General features: G+C 44.6%; 1 protein-coding gene across 5 annotated transcripts in view; it reads right to left on the reverse strand.

Moving 5' to 3' along the window:
- Positions 1–14,146, reverse strand: part of PHKA2 (phosphorylase kinase regulatory subunit alpha 2) — a 76,615-nt gene that overhangs the window by 8,706 nt on the left and 53,763 nt on the right. For 3 of the 5 annotated variants that reach the window (XM_058535527.1, XM_058535525.1, XM_058535524.1), the window contains exons 19-30: positions 13,175–13,344; positions 12,286–12,465; positions 9,058–9,146; positions 7,906–8,039; positions 7,322–7,478; positions 6,499–6,578; positions 6,219–6,297; positions 5,982–6,111; positions 5,314–5,415; positions 2,859–2,977; positions 2,043–2,072; positions 504–557 (exon numbers count right to left, since the gene is read on the reverse strand). In XM_058535527.1, coding sequence (XP_058391510.1) covers positions 504–557; positions 2,043–2,072; positions 2,859–2,977; positions 5,314–5,415; positions 5,982–6,111; positions 6,219–6,297; positions 6,499–6,578; positions 7,322–7,478; positions 7,906–8,039; positions 9,058–9,146; positions 12,286–12,465; positions 13,175–13,344 — 1,324 coding nt within the window. The remainder of the gene's footprint in view (positions 1–503; positions 558–2,042; positions 2,073–2,858; positions 2,978–5,313; positions 5,416–5,981; positions 6,112–6,218; positions 6,298–6,498; positions 6,579–7,321; positions 7,479–7,905; positions 8,040–9,057; positions 9,147–12,285; positions 12,466–13,174; positions 13,345–14,146) is intronic. The other 2 variants (XM_058535526.1, XM_058535528.1) reach the window with 2 other exon arrangements.

Here is a 14,146-nt window from a genome sequence, read left to right on the forward strand (position 1 = left end):
GGTTATTCCATTGGGCTCATTACTGCCATTTAAATATGGCAACAATTAGATACAAATAAAAGTAATTACAGCCACACTCATCAATGACTCAGCTGGTTTTCTCCTTCTAGTTTCAGGAGGAAGATTCAGGCTCGCCTCTGCAATTAGAACATTTCCTAGTCGTCCACTTGATCTGGGGCCTCACGCCAAGCAGGGGCATTATGAGGACAAAGTGCTAATCAGCACATGCGGGCAATGGTTCACAACCATGGCTCAATAGAAAGGCACAGAACCAATGCCTCGAAGGTTCCAGAAGCTCCTGGACAAACAAAGCTCAGTTCATGACCTTCTTGGCTTTCTTTCTAGATTCTCCTCAAAACGACAGTCAAATGAAAACATGTAAACCTGTTCAAATCTTTGGGAGTTAGGGATGAGGTGGGAGCACGAGAAGGGCAACAAGAGGATTTAGACACCACAAACAAGGAGGCGGCGGTGAGGAGGACAAAAGGTAGGACACAGTTTACCGCAGACTTGGAGGAATGCACGCTGCTGGACACAGTCTGGCTCACAGAAAAGAGCTACAAAACAAAGAGAGTCCGCTCAGTCATATGCAGTGACACCAAAGGACGCAAGCAGAGAGGAAGAACGTAGAACAGCACTGAAAATGCCCGCGGAAAGAAGGTGCAGAGGATGCGGGTGTACACTTCTCACTTACCAACCAGGCAAACAGCCCCAGAGATGGGCAGGGGCAGAGCTCTGTGGCTCCGTGCAATGGAGAACTTGGGAAATGCTCTTTCTCTGAGTATGACATGTTCCCACATTCTAGTCGAATGTGGAGAGTGCCTCATCAAGTTAGGACACAATTTATTTCCCAAAGTTACAGCCGTGAAATGTTAATCTTCTATGTTAAGAGTTGTGAAAAATCTACAGAGATCAACAAAATACCCATAACCAGCATTGAGCATCTGGCACCTACTGGCATTCAATAGATATTTGTTAAATGAATGAATAAGATCTGGCTGATGCCCTTTTGCCAAACGAGTATTTCTTCATCTAAAAATCTAGACTGTATCCTTAACTTGCATGGGGATAGTGCCTGAGCACACACACGTGCACCCACGGTGTTCTCACAAAAGTGAATAGAAATTTAAAATGCCATGGCATCTATTAAGTTTTGGACAGACAATAATATATTTCCTTGATGTAAGTGGCCAAATACAAAACTTGTACTGGCTAACTGATTTTAAACCCATCAAAGAACAAAGGTGATCATTTTGTCCCCATAATATGCAAGGACGGCATTAAACAGAGGCGGAAGGAACCACCCATATTCACCCCCTGTCAGCCGCCATCAGCATGTGGGTAACCAGAGAGATGGCGCCACCGAGTGGCTGGCAAAGGAAGATGTTTGGAAAGTCTGTTGCTTACTTGGAAAGGGCATAAATTAGAAGGAGAGAGCACGCATGTTTTTCCCTGGGACGACACATAGAACCTGCACATCATTATATGATTCCTCTACACTCTCTCAGTCATGGAGACATTAAATCATTGGGAATGTGACTCCAACTTTCTGGAAGGAGGAGAAGTATGTCACAAGGGTGATAAGAGAATGGTATTTTCACATTTTTTTTCCTTCCAGGGTTAAATCGCCCCAGGCGATCTGGGGACAGGAACAGCAGTATTCTTTCTACTGTTATAATCAATGACCACATTTTACTTTTCCCTATTTATTTCCCTTTTTCTGAACAGAAACGCCTGCCAAGGCAGAGCCCGGGACCATCTCTTTCACCAAGTATCCTGCAAAACCCAAGAATTTGATAAATGGATTTCTCTTAAAGGCATGAGGCAAGGTCATTTCTCCTGCTTTCAAGTCCAGCACTCTGCCTGTCCCTGGGGCTGCCTGCTACGGCCTGCGGAGTCCCGTCTACCCAAGCCTGTTTGGTGGGCAGACCCGTTCTCCACGCGTTCAGATTCTTCATATTCACAGCCTCGCTTTCCACATTCAAGCCAGAAAGAACATGAAGCACACATGGTAAAGGACGGAACAAGACAAAGATTTTCACCTGTTCGTCAGCACTAAATCGCCTAGTCATCTGAAAGTAAAAATACATCAGGCAGTAAACAAAAACCAGTTTCGAATCAAGGATGCCCTCCTACTTGTACCACCCTCTAGACAGTCCAGGGACGTGTCGGTCAAACTATAGGGTGTGACCCACTAGCGCCTCATGGACTCAATCTAGTGAGCCACCATTGGAAATGGAGAAGAAAATCCGAGTGCATTTCTCCCTGCAGGTCATGGTCAGAAGGAAACTCTGTTTCCTACTGTAGATCACGGTCAAGCCCTAGCACAAGACCTGGCACACGAGGACTGAAAAGCTGTTGACTTGCAGTCCTGTGGGATCAGTTCAGGACTTCATCATGAAGTAAATCAAGGTGAACAAAGAAAAGAGACACCTGTGGCTGGTGGCGACTGCAGGTATCACGAGCATTCCATTCTATTTCTAGATTCCTCTCGTGATTTCATTTGAAGGCCACATTTGATGGAGAGATGATTCCAGTTACCTTTTGCACGACTCTACTTTTTAAATGGCTGTGGCCCACTTGAAAGAGTGGCTCTCGGCAACAGAGGCAAACATGAGGAAGGGCATTTTCCAGAATGTTCACATAACATGTTAAAGTGTACCACATGTGAGTGCACGTGAGTGGCTCTGGGACATCTGGTGCAGGGGTGTGCTCAGACTCCAGGACAGAAAGGCTCTCACGGCCTCTACAAAGTGCAGGCTGCACCCTGCATGCCCCGGGTTCTGTCACTTTCTGAGGTGAGCCCAGGTACGAAAGCCATTTCTTTCCTGGCTGCCACTGCCGAGAGCGCTTCTTACCTGTTGCATCTCACTCCTCAGCCTGTTAATGCCACTCCTCTCGGTTTTGGTGACTCCAGTATGGCCCACCTCATGGATGGAGATGGCAGGGCTGGATGTGGAGGAATGGATAGGTCGCACTGGAGGGGAAACACACACGTGGTTCTTAAGAGACTATACACCATCCACCCTGAGAGGAATGCGTGCAATGTGCTTATTTTTATCTGCATCTACCTCTCCCCCTTGATTATATAGTCCATTAGAGGAGGGAGGCCTCATCTGCCCTGGCCAGTGCTCTGTTTCCAGCACCTGGAACAGTACCTGCTACACAGCACAAGCTCAATGCGTGTTTAAGCGAATGGATGCAAGAGAGAACGTCGCTTAAGCAGCGTGCAGAAAACACTGAGTGCCCATGAAACCCTTTAATGAATTGGATACATTTTTTAAAAATAATTTTTCACTTCCCCCAAATTTTCCTTGTAGAAAATTGAGATCACGCAATTAAGGGGCCTTGGGCTGGAGAGGGAAGTTCTAGGAGAACAAGCTGACCAAGGGCTGGAGGCAGAGAAGACGTGGCTGCCAAAGGGTCAGTGTGCTGCTGCCATCACAGGGGCAGGGAGGCCTCCATTGCCTCACTTCCAACCTGCGGCAGCAGCCTTGGGACACATGCTTGTCTGCAGCCCCGCCCCTCACTAACCAGTTCTCCAGACTGTGGTCACAGCGATCATTCTAAAAGGCAAGTGTGATCACGTCACTGCCCACTCAGAATCCTTCCAGGCCTAGCTCTGTCTTCAGGATAAAGCCCAAACAATCCTCCCAGCGGCACAAAAAGCCCCACTGACGTGAGCCCCACCTGCCCCTCTTAGCTCTCCACTCTGGGCCAGCCACACAGTGCTGGGCATTTGCACATGCTGCTCCCTCCCGCCCTGCTCCTCTCTGTCAGGCACATCCTCTCCTTCTGCAGGCCCAGCTCAAAGGTCCCTTCTTCAGGCAGTATCCCCTGCAGGCCCCGCCTTCCAACCCAACCCACCACTGAAGCCACGGGAACGGAGGGCACTGCTAGGGGAGTAGAGACAAATAAGGAGCTGGGGACACCTACATTTAAAGGACAGCAAAAGGGGAGGAACCTACAAAGGAAACACAGTGAGTAGCCAGAAAGGGAGGAAGGACACCAGCAAAGTGGAAAACAGAAGCCAAAGGGGTCTGGGATGCTACAGTGGGATCTGTACGGGGTGGGCATTAGCTGGAAATATTTCTCAGATATCTCAGGATTTAATCAAAAGTCTAAGACTCTTTGAGTTTCCTAGTTTATAAAAATTAAAAAAATTACAAAGGACAATTAACAAATGATGTTATATGTAAAAAGATGGGACCTCCTCTGGCCTAACTTGCAATTAGACATATTTTTGGCTTTCAAGTGACATTACTCGGGTCCTAGTTTCGTAAGCATCTATAGCTTTATATCTAATAACAGATTTTTAGTAATTATCTGTGTCAAATCACATACATTATTTTGATGAAAAGAACACATTAAATATTTATCTTGTATATTTACATGTCAAGGACTGTGCATTTGAAAGAACTAAAAATGACTTTTGGAAAGGGATCTCGAGCACTCTCCCTTCAGCAAAGGAGAAAAGCCACCAAAACACATCTGATTGCGCGATGCCGTCTTTGTTTGCCGGCTGGCACACACTCTGGGGAAAAAATATGAAGTACTTTATGTCCTTCTTATTAAATAAAAAGAGTGACAGCCCACACTGCAGTTCTTTGGCTTGATGAAATAAATTCACAAATGTGTCTGCAAATCATTTCACTTTATTATGAAGAGGAGAAATGATAATTGCTTCAATTATAATTAGGGAGCATTTGAGAACAGAATTCCACCAGGACTTGGGCGATTATATTTCCTAGCAGTGCAAACAGGGTTCCGGTACAGATAGAACTGAGCGAGCAAGATGGGGACGAGGTGAACTCACTCAGCAAGAAGGTGCTGTGAGGGTGTAGAGGGCTCTTCTCTCTGCCCCATGAAGTTGGGTAAGGGGGGTCTGGTTGAGAACACTTCTACGCAAACCAAAGGCGGGGCACTCAGGTGATGGGAAAAGACAGCCCTTTCATCCTGACCCCCTGGGCACCTCACCTCTTCCTAACACCTGTGCAGAAGTGACAGTACCTGGACCTACGGCAGGAGGGAGGCAGCAGGCCAGGATGCAGAGGTGTGCACACCACAACCACAAGCGACCACAGCTCTCCCAGTAAGTCTATGAGGAGTCACAAAGCCCTACAAGTCGGAACCTCCAACCTACGACTCTGTCCACCTCGGTACAGTAGGAACCTTAGATCATACAGTATGTCTCAAATTGTGATTACTGATGTCAATTTGTACATAAATGAAGCCGTTCCAGGCGATGCTGGACACGTCAGTCAGGCCCGCTCTGGTCCCCTCCCCACAGAGAAAAAACCAGCATTTACTTACCGCTTCTTTCAACTCCAAACTCTTTTCCACTTAGAATATGGTGCAAGAGATTTTTCATATCGAAAGGGCTGAGGTTCATCAAACTTTCAGAAGCTTCTTCTCCTAAAACAAACATCTTGTAAGTGTCCCAGACACAGGGCTGGTGGCAGGTACAGGTAGAGTCGGGGGGGGCAGTGACAAAGGATGCTGTGGCAGGCCTCCCTGCTGAGGATTACCTCACCACTTATTCAGGGCTGAAATGGACTGATCCTTGGTGATTCTAAATGCTGTTGTTTAAATTGTGTAATTTTTCACACCGTAATGATCCTGATGTTAGAATGCATCTGGCAGTTGATTTATATATTTAAGTTGGTAGAATTTCTCCCGGTGGAGGTATTATTAAATGGGGGATGACATCTCACTGCAAGGAGATACAGTAAGGAACTTAGATGTCAGGAGCAGAGTGGAAGATTCTAGTGCCTCATTCTCCCTGACATATGAAATTCACCACCCTGTGCTGGATGGCTTGGTGGAAGGTACATCTAAACTAGAGAACCCAGTAAAGCAGGAGCACGCGCAAAGGCTCAGAAGCCTGGGTTCCAGAATGCTTGGGCGGGGCTCCCCGGGAGGCAGGGCAGGTTGGGGCGGGAGCCGCAGGAGCCGCTGGAGTCCACTCGCGCACATGGCACCTGAACAGTTGAGGCTTCGCGCCAGCTCGGTGGCCATCACCTGAATGATCAGTCCAATCCGGAGTCGGAGCATCTCCACGAAGAGGCTGGGTTGCGCCCTGACGTACATCGCCAGGTAAACCACGATCTCCTGATGCAGACACATGTGGAGGCAGCGTTTTAGAGACCAGGGTGGTGGCAGAGAGGCCCTGGCTGCCCAGAGAAGGCCGCAGCTCCGCCCCTCCCCGGCCAGCTGACCTGTGTGAGAACGGCGATGCTGATGTCCTGCCCACTGGCTTCGTAGATGAGTTGTGTGAGCTCCTCGGGGGGAAGGGGCCTACGAAGGAGCATCAGGACACAAACACCATGAAAAATGCCCAGGAGTGGTGCCTCCTCGCCCTCCGTGGAAGGTCCCTATTTTCCATTCCACTCCTGAATGACAGTGTCTTTAAAAAGACCCTCTTCCTGAATGGGGGGCGGCACTGATGTTTTCCCCAAGATCCCCCACAAACCTGAGGCCCCCAGGCTGATGACTTACGCAGAGATGATCTTCTCCCGGGGCTCTGGTGGCAGGCCCACTGTGAGCTGCTTCTGGTGTGACAGCAGGTCTGTGCAGGCCTATCCATTTAGGAAAAAGGGTGAGAGGGCAAGGGGGTGGGAGGAGAGATAGACATTAGCAAAACCAACAGGGAAAGGTCAACACCAATAAGATCATAAATTTACCTTTAGAAACTTTATGACCCATGTTGTCATTTATTTGAAAAATTCATACATAGACCCCAAACTGAGCAGCCCAGGCAGGGCTGGGTCCTAGTGATCTTTGTGTCCCCAGTATGTGGCCCCAGGCCAGGCCCTGATATGCCACAAACAAGATGGGCTGTCGTGAGTCCTAAGATACTGTTGTTAAGGGTTAATGACCATATTAGAGTCCTAAGTTGCCAGTGTCCCCACTATTCCTATATAACAAATACTGTCGCCTTACTCTATCACTGAACTTTAATGTCTGAGAAAGCAGTTCTGGATTTTGCAGGGCCTGCCTCGGGGTTAAAATATTAATGATGATTGTACTGTGGATGTGCAGAAATAAGCAAGTTGTTTAAAAGGGTGCCAGACCAGAGCATTTTCATTTTATTTCTTGGTAAACCTTTTTCTGAGCTAAAAAGGAACAAAATTAATCAACTTGAATTTCATTGCCTTCCAAGAGCAGTGGGAGGTCAGGAGAGGAAAGTCCACTCCATATATATATTAAATAGCCGGTTTCCTTTACAAATAAGAGGTGTTTGCCTCTAGCTTTCGTAACAGGAAGACTGGAAGTGGGGCTAGAAAGGACAAACAGACAGGCTGCACGCAGTGCCTCTGACCTCAGCCAGGACCTCCACTTTCTTCCTGAGCAGGCCAGAGATATAGCGAATCAAACCCCACTCCTGGTTCAAGCCGGCTTTCCCATAGAGCTCGCTGAGCAGGGTGTGAACAGTGACCCCGTGCTGTCCAGAGAGATTTGTGTCCCAGCTGGGGCCCCTGTCAAGAGATAGAAAAACTGGAACGTTTGAAGGCCGGATTCTCTTGCAGCAGAGCTCACTTGGCAGGGAGGGGAATGAATCGCTGTGCATTCTGCCAAGTGCTCGGGGCCCTCCCAGTGCCTCCAAGTCTCACCGAGAGGGCTGCATCTTACCAAAGCACCCCTTCTGTCTATTTGAAACAGAAGCCTAACATCAGGAAACGGTGAGATCCTGGCTTCACCCAGCCTTCTCGTCCTGGGAGGCAAGCACGGAAGTAGGGAAAGGAATGGAATGGAAGGCAGGGAAGGGGATAGAAGCCTGTTCATGGTGATCCTGAGTAATCTGGGTGAATATAATCATGACCTGGCTTGCTGGAAGGCCAAGAGGAGTAGGACAAAGTCAAGGAGAATGGAGAAAGTTCAACCTAGTGAAGACCATCAACTTACTTTATTACATACAGAATGTATAAAATGTCTGCTTGGTCTTGTAGGTTCGAACAATCTTTCAGCTGCTCAACCAGCTTCTCACAGTCCACGTCACCATGGTCGTCCCTGGGCCACTGGAAGTCATCTTTGGGGGCCTGGCCGTACAAAAGCCAAAAGGTAAGGGAGAGGTGCCGAGCGTGTGAACTTTCAGAAGATCAGGAAGTGATACACCAACCTGGTCTTGGAAGTCTGTTGCTTTCCTGGGCTCCAGGTTTTCAGTGAATCTTTTGTAGCTTTTTATTTATTTGCTTTACTATTTTTGATCAGTGAATCACTGTGGTAGTCAATGTTTGCAAGACACCGGACTGAACAGGTTAAAATATGTGTAAGTTTTATTTATGGAAAGTTCAAAAACAGGCAAAACTAACCCCTGGTGTTAGAACTCATGCTAGCAGTTACCTTGGGAGTGGATAGGGAGGGAGCAACTGGGGGGGCACAGAGTGTGGTTGGTCATTTACACGGGTCTGTTGGCTCAGTGATAATTCATTGAGCTCTGCGGTTACACTTTATACACTTTTCTCTCTATATATTTCAAGAAAATTTTTTTGAAAGCAAATCAAATACAAAAAGTATGTGAGTTTTAACCTAAAATTGAGGTTAGGTTAAAATATTCTCCAATAGATGCTGAATCTTTCTATTCAAGTGGGATAAAATCAAGAAAGATTTCTGGATAAAAGAACAAATTATGGGAACCAGTGGGGAACACCCTAAGATTTTATTCTCCTGAGGAATCTTTATCCAGTTTTGTACCCTGCTCTGCAAGTAGCCTGGCCTTGGCTGGCTGGCACAGACAGAACAGGGCTAGATAGTGAGCTAGCTTCTTTCCTCTAGCGCGACACAGATTCTGATGAGTGGCTAGAAAGTCAGTAGCCTTTTCCTACACGCAAAATATAAAGGTTCGCATCAAATTCACTGTGCATACTGACACAAAGCAGATTCCAGACAACTAAGTGAGCGGGTTCACATGGAAACCCAGAATTTCTAATCCTAAAAGACCTGGATATCAAGAAATATGCTCTTTCTTTTGAATTCAACCATTTAAAAGAGTTCTTGGGACTCTAACAGCATTGAAGAACATTATACTTTTTAAAAAAGTGATTCTAAATACTTTACCTTTTTTAGGAGTGGTTGAGGAGAATCAACAAGATTCAGCGATTTCCGGTGGGCACTTAGAACTTTAGTTGGCAAAATTATGGGAACAACTGGAAAACAAAAGAATTAAGAGAGCTCTTCTGAGGAGAAGGAAGGATAAAATACTTCTTTTGAGAGGTACTCCTTATTCAATACAAACCAACTAAAGGAATGATTACTTAGTTTAATTAATTTCAACAAGAATTTATTGTGTAGCCACATCATGTGCTAAATCTGGGAACAAGAAATGAGCAGGATGTGGATCTTGCTTTAAGGAGCTGAATTTCACTTTTCCTTCCTGGAATTCAGGGAAAATGACATAGCATCTTAGGACTGAAAGGAGCCTTAGGAATGATTGAGCCTGACCTCCTTTTCTTTCAGATGTGGAAACTGAGAACCAAAGAGGGTAGACCATTTGTCCAAGGTCGTTGGCCTTCTCATAATCAAGTTGTCTCAGCTTCTTGTCCACTATGCGTTTCACTTTGCCACTGCCTGGCGTTAGGGCTTCTGTTTTTTAACCACCTTTGGATGTTATCATTATCAATATTTATACATTAAGCCATCTGTGTCTTCCAGGCTATATCATACCATCTTGGGAAAATAGGAAGTTTTCAAAGTAAACATGAGGCATATTTAAAAGGCATTTATAGACCTCCAGGTTACCTTAGTGAATTAAACATATATTTTAATTTTACTTCCTCTCAACTCCCCACTAACAGTACAGAAAATAATATATTTTTTTAAAAAAAGACAAATCTTCAAGAATAGGGGAAAGCAGGAGCGAAGACAACAGTAACAACATTTTGAAAGCGGGAAAGCTGATGGATGAAAGATAACTGATTTAGCAGATATAAGGCAACCAAACTCTAAGTCTGCAGTGGGGAAAACCAAGAACCAGTCAGATTTACATCAGAGAATCCTCAGAAGTCTCAGGAGCTTGCTGCTCCACATACCTCTGGAACTAGGGGGTCCAAAGTAGGTATCCAAAATAAGAAAAACTAGGGGGAATCTGTGTGAGAAGGGGTGAGCTCCCTAGATGCCTTCCTCAACTCCACACAGCTTGGCAACTGCCTTGTTCACCCTGACAGAAGACTAGTGGGTCTTTATAAAGAGGGTAAAACAGAGGTGTGTCTCTGGAGGTGGTGCTGACCGGCATGTCTGAAGGCCTGGGTACATTCCTTAGGGGGAATAAGTGACTGCATAGCTCCAGGGAACCAGACCCTTATGGTAAAAAGGAGATGGCAAAGGAGATTACAGAGTATCTCTGGGAAATCTGCCCAGCCTACGCCCACAAACTCAACAGGCCCCACTGACTATGCTTGGAGAGTCTCATGCATGAGCAGAGAACCAGGGAGCACCCAGCACTGGAGGAAAGACTCTAATGTGGAAGACAGAAACAAAAAAAGCCAGGAAAAATCAACTTGGGGGAAATGGAAACCATTTAGAGAGAAGAAAATGTAAAAACAACCAACCAAGAATAAAAAGCCCTGCCATTAATATTCTTAGAGTAATGAGAAATTATATTGCATGCATGAAACAAGAATAGATGCAATTCAGAGAACAAAGATTTAAAACATGATAGCAAAAGTGAAAAAAAAAAACCTCAATTGAGGGAGTGGAACAAAAAGTTGAAGCAATTGCCCTCAGCACAGAGCCAAAGATAGAAAAATGGAAGACAGAAGAGAAACAGTGAAGACTTCTCCAGAAGGTCAACACTGGAATCATAGAATGCCAGAAAGAGAGAACAGAGAAAATGTAGGGAAGGAAATGAGTCAAGAAATTTTTCAGAAAAACTTTACAGGACTGAAAAACATAAGTTTCCAGATTAAAAAGGCCCACTGAGTACCCAACATAGTGGATGAAAATACACCCAGATCAAGGCACATCACTGAAATCTCAGAACCTGGGAGCTGAGAAGATCCTAAAAACTTTCAAAGGAAAAAATAGTTTATATTTGAAGGATCAAAGATCAGAATGGGTTTAGATTTCTCAATAGGAACACTCATAGCAAGAAGACAATGAGGTCACACTTTCAAAATTCTGAGGAAAAATTTATTTTCAATCTAGAATTCTATACCCAGCCAAACTCTCAAATGGATATAGACTATCTATAGATATTTTCCAACTTGTGAGGTCTCAACAATTTTACTCACCATCCACTGTTTCTCAGGAAACTACTGGATGTCCTCTACCAAAATAAGAGAAAAGATAAGAAAGAAGAAAAGCATAGATACAGAAAATAGAAGAGCCAACACAGGAGGCAACGAAGTCTCAAGGAACTCTCCAGGATGATGGTGAAGGAAGGTCCCAGGATAAAATCTACATCCAAATCTACATATGGAGGACAACCAGGCCAAAAGGGGCAGCGAACTTCAGAAACAAGCAAGTTGAGGGCCGTCATCACCATGGCCTCTTCCATTGTGCCATTTTTTTTAACCTATTGAAACTATTCTAGAATGTGCTCTACCAAAGGAATAAATTGGGAAAGGGGAACCCAACTGAAGAGATAAGCAAAAGAGATTCCAAGGATTACAGTAAAGAAAAATCCTAGGATGCCAGGTATGCAACAGGCCTAGAGTGCAATCAGCCAGACAGGAGACTCTGGACTCTAAGAAAAGTAGTGGAACCAAGAGATTCACGGATATGATTGACCCTGTGGAAGTTTGTATTGCGAGGCCAGTAGAAGGTATAGAAAGGAAGCAAAGCAAATTAAAAGACAGGCCAACTATTAACTTTAGAAAAAACAGAAAGTAAAAATAATATAATAGTATGCTATCATGCTCAGTTGGGAATAATATTTGCATACATATAATAATATAAAGAGTGAATACTGTTTTAACTAAACTTGAATACAACTACATTGGTAGTTTAGAGGAAGCGAAGCAGAGGAGTGGTGATTTAAGACAGCTAAATCCTCACCCACATAAGAGAAAGGCAACAGATACCAAATAAAGTCAATGCATCAAAAGACAGTAGCATACACACATTATTTTAGAAATATGGATATATGCAGATGCCAGAAGAAACAGCTAAGAGTTGAAAGTGGTTGCTTCTAAGTAGAAGAACTGGGGGCAGTGGGGAGGGATGGAGTGAGGCAGGAAACATCTACGTTTTGTTGTCTTTTAGAATTCTTTGACTTTTAAATTATGCTCATGCATTACTTTGATAAAAGATGTTATTTTAACAGGCAGAAAAGAGTTAATAACATACATGGAATTTCCAAACCCTTTGCTTTTGCCATCACGGAAAGTATATCCCGAGTAGAGTGGACGGCACTGAAAACGTGGCTGTCTTCGGTCTTCTTACAAAGAGGGGGCAGATAGCACTTCAAGGATGTGCTCTGAAGGAGGTGGTTGATATACTGGTCAAGTTCGTCCTGGCTTTCTGTGACTGGACAGGCAAGAAAAAGAGCCAATGAAAACAAACTGCAGAAACATTCTAAATGCATAATAGTGATTGTGTGGAGCATGCAGCACTGAGTGGATTTGTGGAAGACAAGATTTTGATATAGATATTTGTACCCTCACCCCAGCCCCAGACTTCATCCTAAGAAAAGAAAATATAGGTCAAGATAGTGTTTACATCACATTATCCCAAGAAGAACTGAATAATGTGAGACAACCTGAGGGCCAGCAGCAGACATCTGATCTTTTTAATTTGCCATGAGTGAGCTAAGCATTATGGAACCCCAACCCCAACCCCAAGTACTATCTAAAAGTAAGAAACAGGTCACTTCAACCCAAAATCTTGTTCAGTTAGATAAATGTAATATACATAGGATTTCATCACTCATATCCAACCAAACCTACATCATTCTACCATTCCTTTGAAAACGCAGGCAATGTGTTTCTGTCTTCAGAATATATTTTGTGAAAAGTCCTCATTCCCGAAACTCTCCTTCTCTCTAGGTTTAAAAAAGCCCCACTTTTGCAGTTTTGGTTTTTAAACTGACATTTTATTCATTTTAATATTCCAAAGCCTCTTTTTTTAATGTTAATTACCAATCATTTTCTGTGCTTGAGTCTTAGGGCAATTTTATCACAATGCCAAGGTTTAAATAAATTCAGTGAACCATCTGCAAAGGTACTCCGAGCCGTACCTTGAGTATAGATTTCTTCCAAATATCCTCCCAAATCTGAGTCACTATCAGGACTGAAGTTCCCTTCGCTGGTCTCATCAAACAACTTCTCATCACAGTCTGGATCCAGGAAGGTCAGATACGTGTAGAAAGACGTGGTGAGAAATTCCGAAAGGTTTCCCAATTTTACTCTGCCAAGGAGACACTTGTTAGAGATACAGGTGCATATGGACAAACTTCCACTATGAATTGAGAGAATTTTCAACACCCAGGTGGCGCTTCTGCCAGAATCAATAAATACATCACTGCAGATTTCCCCACATAAGTAGTCAGCCAAGAAATTAAAATGAAGATTCAGTAGCATGAAGTGGAAGCACACAGCATATTAAAAGCCAAAATGAATTATGCTGATTTCTTACTCCCAAACCCAACGCAAATAGAAATCTATTTTACTGAACCAACCAAAGCGAACGACTTTTAACCAGAACCAACCCTTGGAGTTTTTTTGCCCTAAAACGACTGGACCAGAGCAAAACCATAAGCAATGATTCTCTGGGTGTACTTAAGCCATGATTTATGAGTCTCTACCACACAACTTGGTCACACAGGCACAGGTATATGATGGGAGAGGCAAGTCTCAGAGCCAAAGCTCTCTCTAGAAGGAATGTGATGGGCAGGCCATCCCCAGACTGGAGCAGATGCCCAGAGTGGCCCTATTACATTGTCAGGCTGGGAAAAGTTCCACTGAAAACTGGGAGCTGGGTCTGGCAGTGTGGGGTCCCGCTGCAAAGGCAGCAGCCTCCAAGTTCTGCAGGTCCACCCCCAGGTTTGGGGAGCACGAAGGATGTCCACCCTACAGAAAGCAAGCCGGCACTGTGTGCTCCTTAAAGTGTTAGATCCAGAGGCAGAAAACAATAGGATGCCTCGGAGCCACGAGCATCAGATTATGACTTAGTTCAAATGTCTGAGAGAAACATTTAAGGAGTAAATTGA

This window comes from Diceros bicornis, chromosome X (genome assembly GCF_020826845.1).
Source record: "Diceros bicornis minor isolate mBicDic1 chromosome X, mDicBic1.mat.cur, whole genome shotgun sequence".
Classification (NCBI taxonomy): Eukaryota; Metazoa; Chordata; class Mammalia; order Perissodactyla; family Rhinocerotidae; genus Diceros; species Diceros bicornis.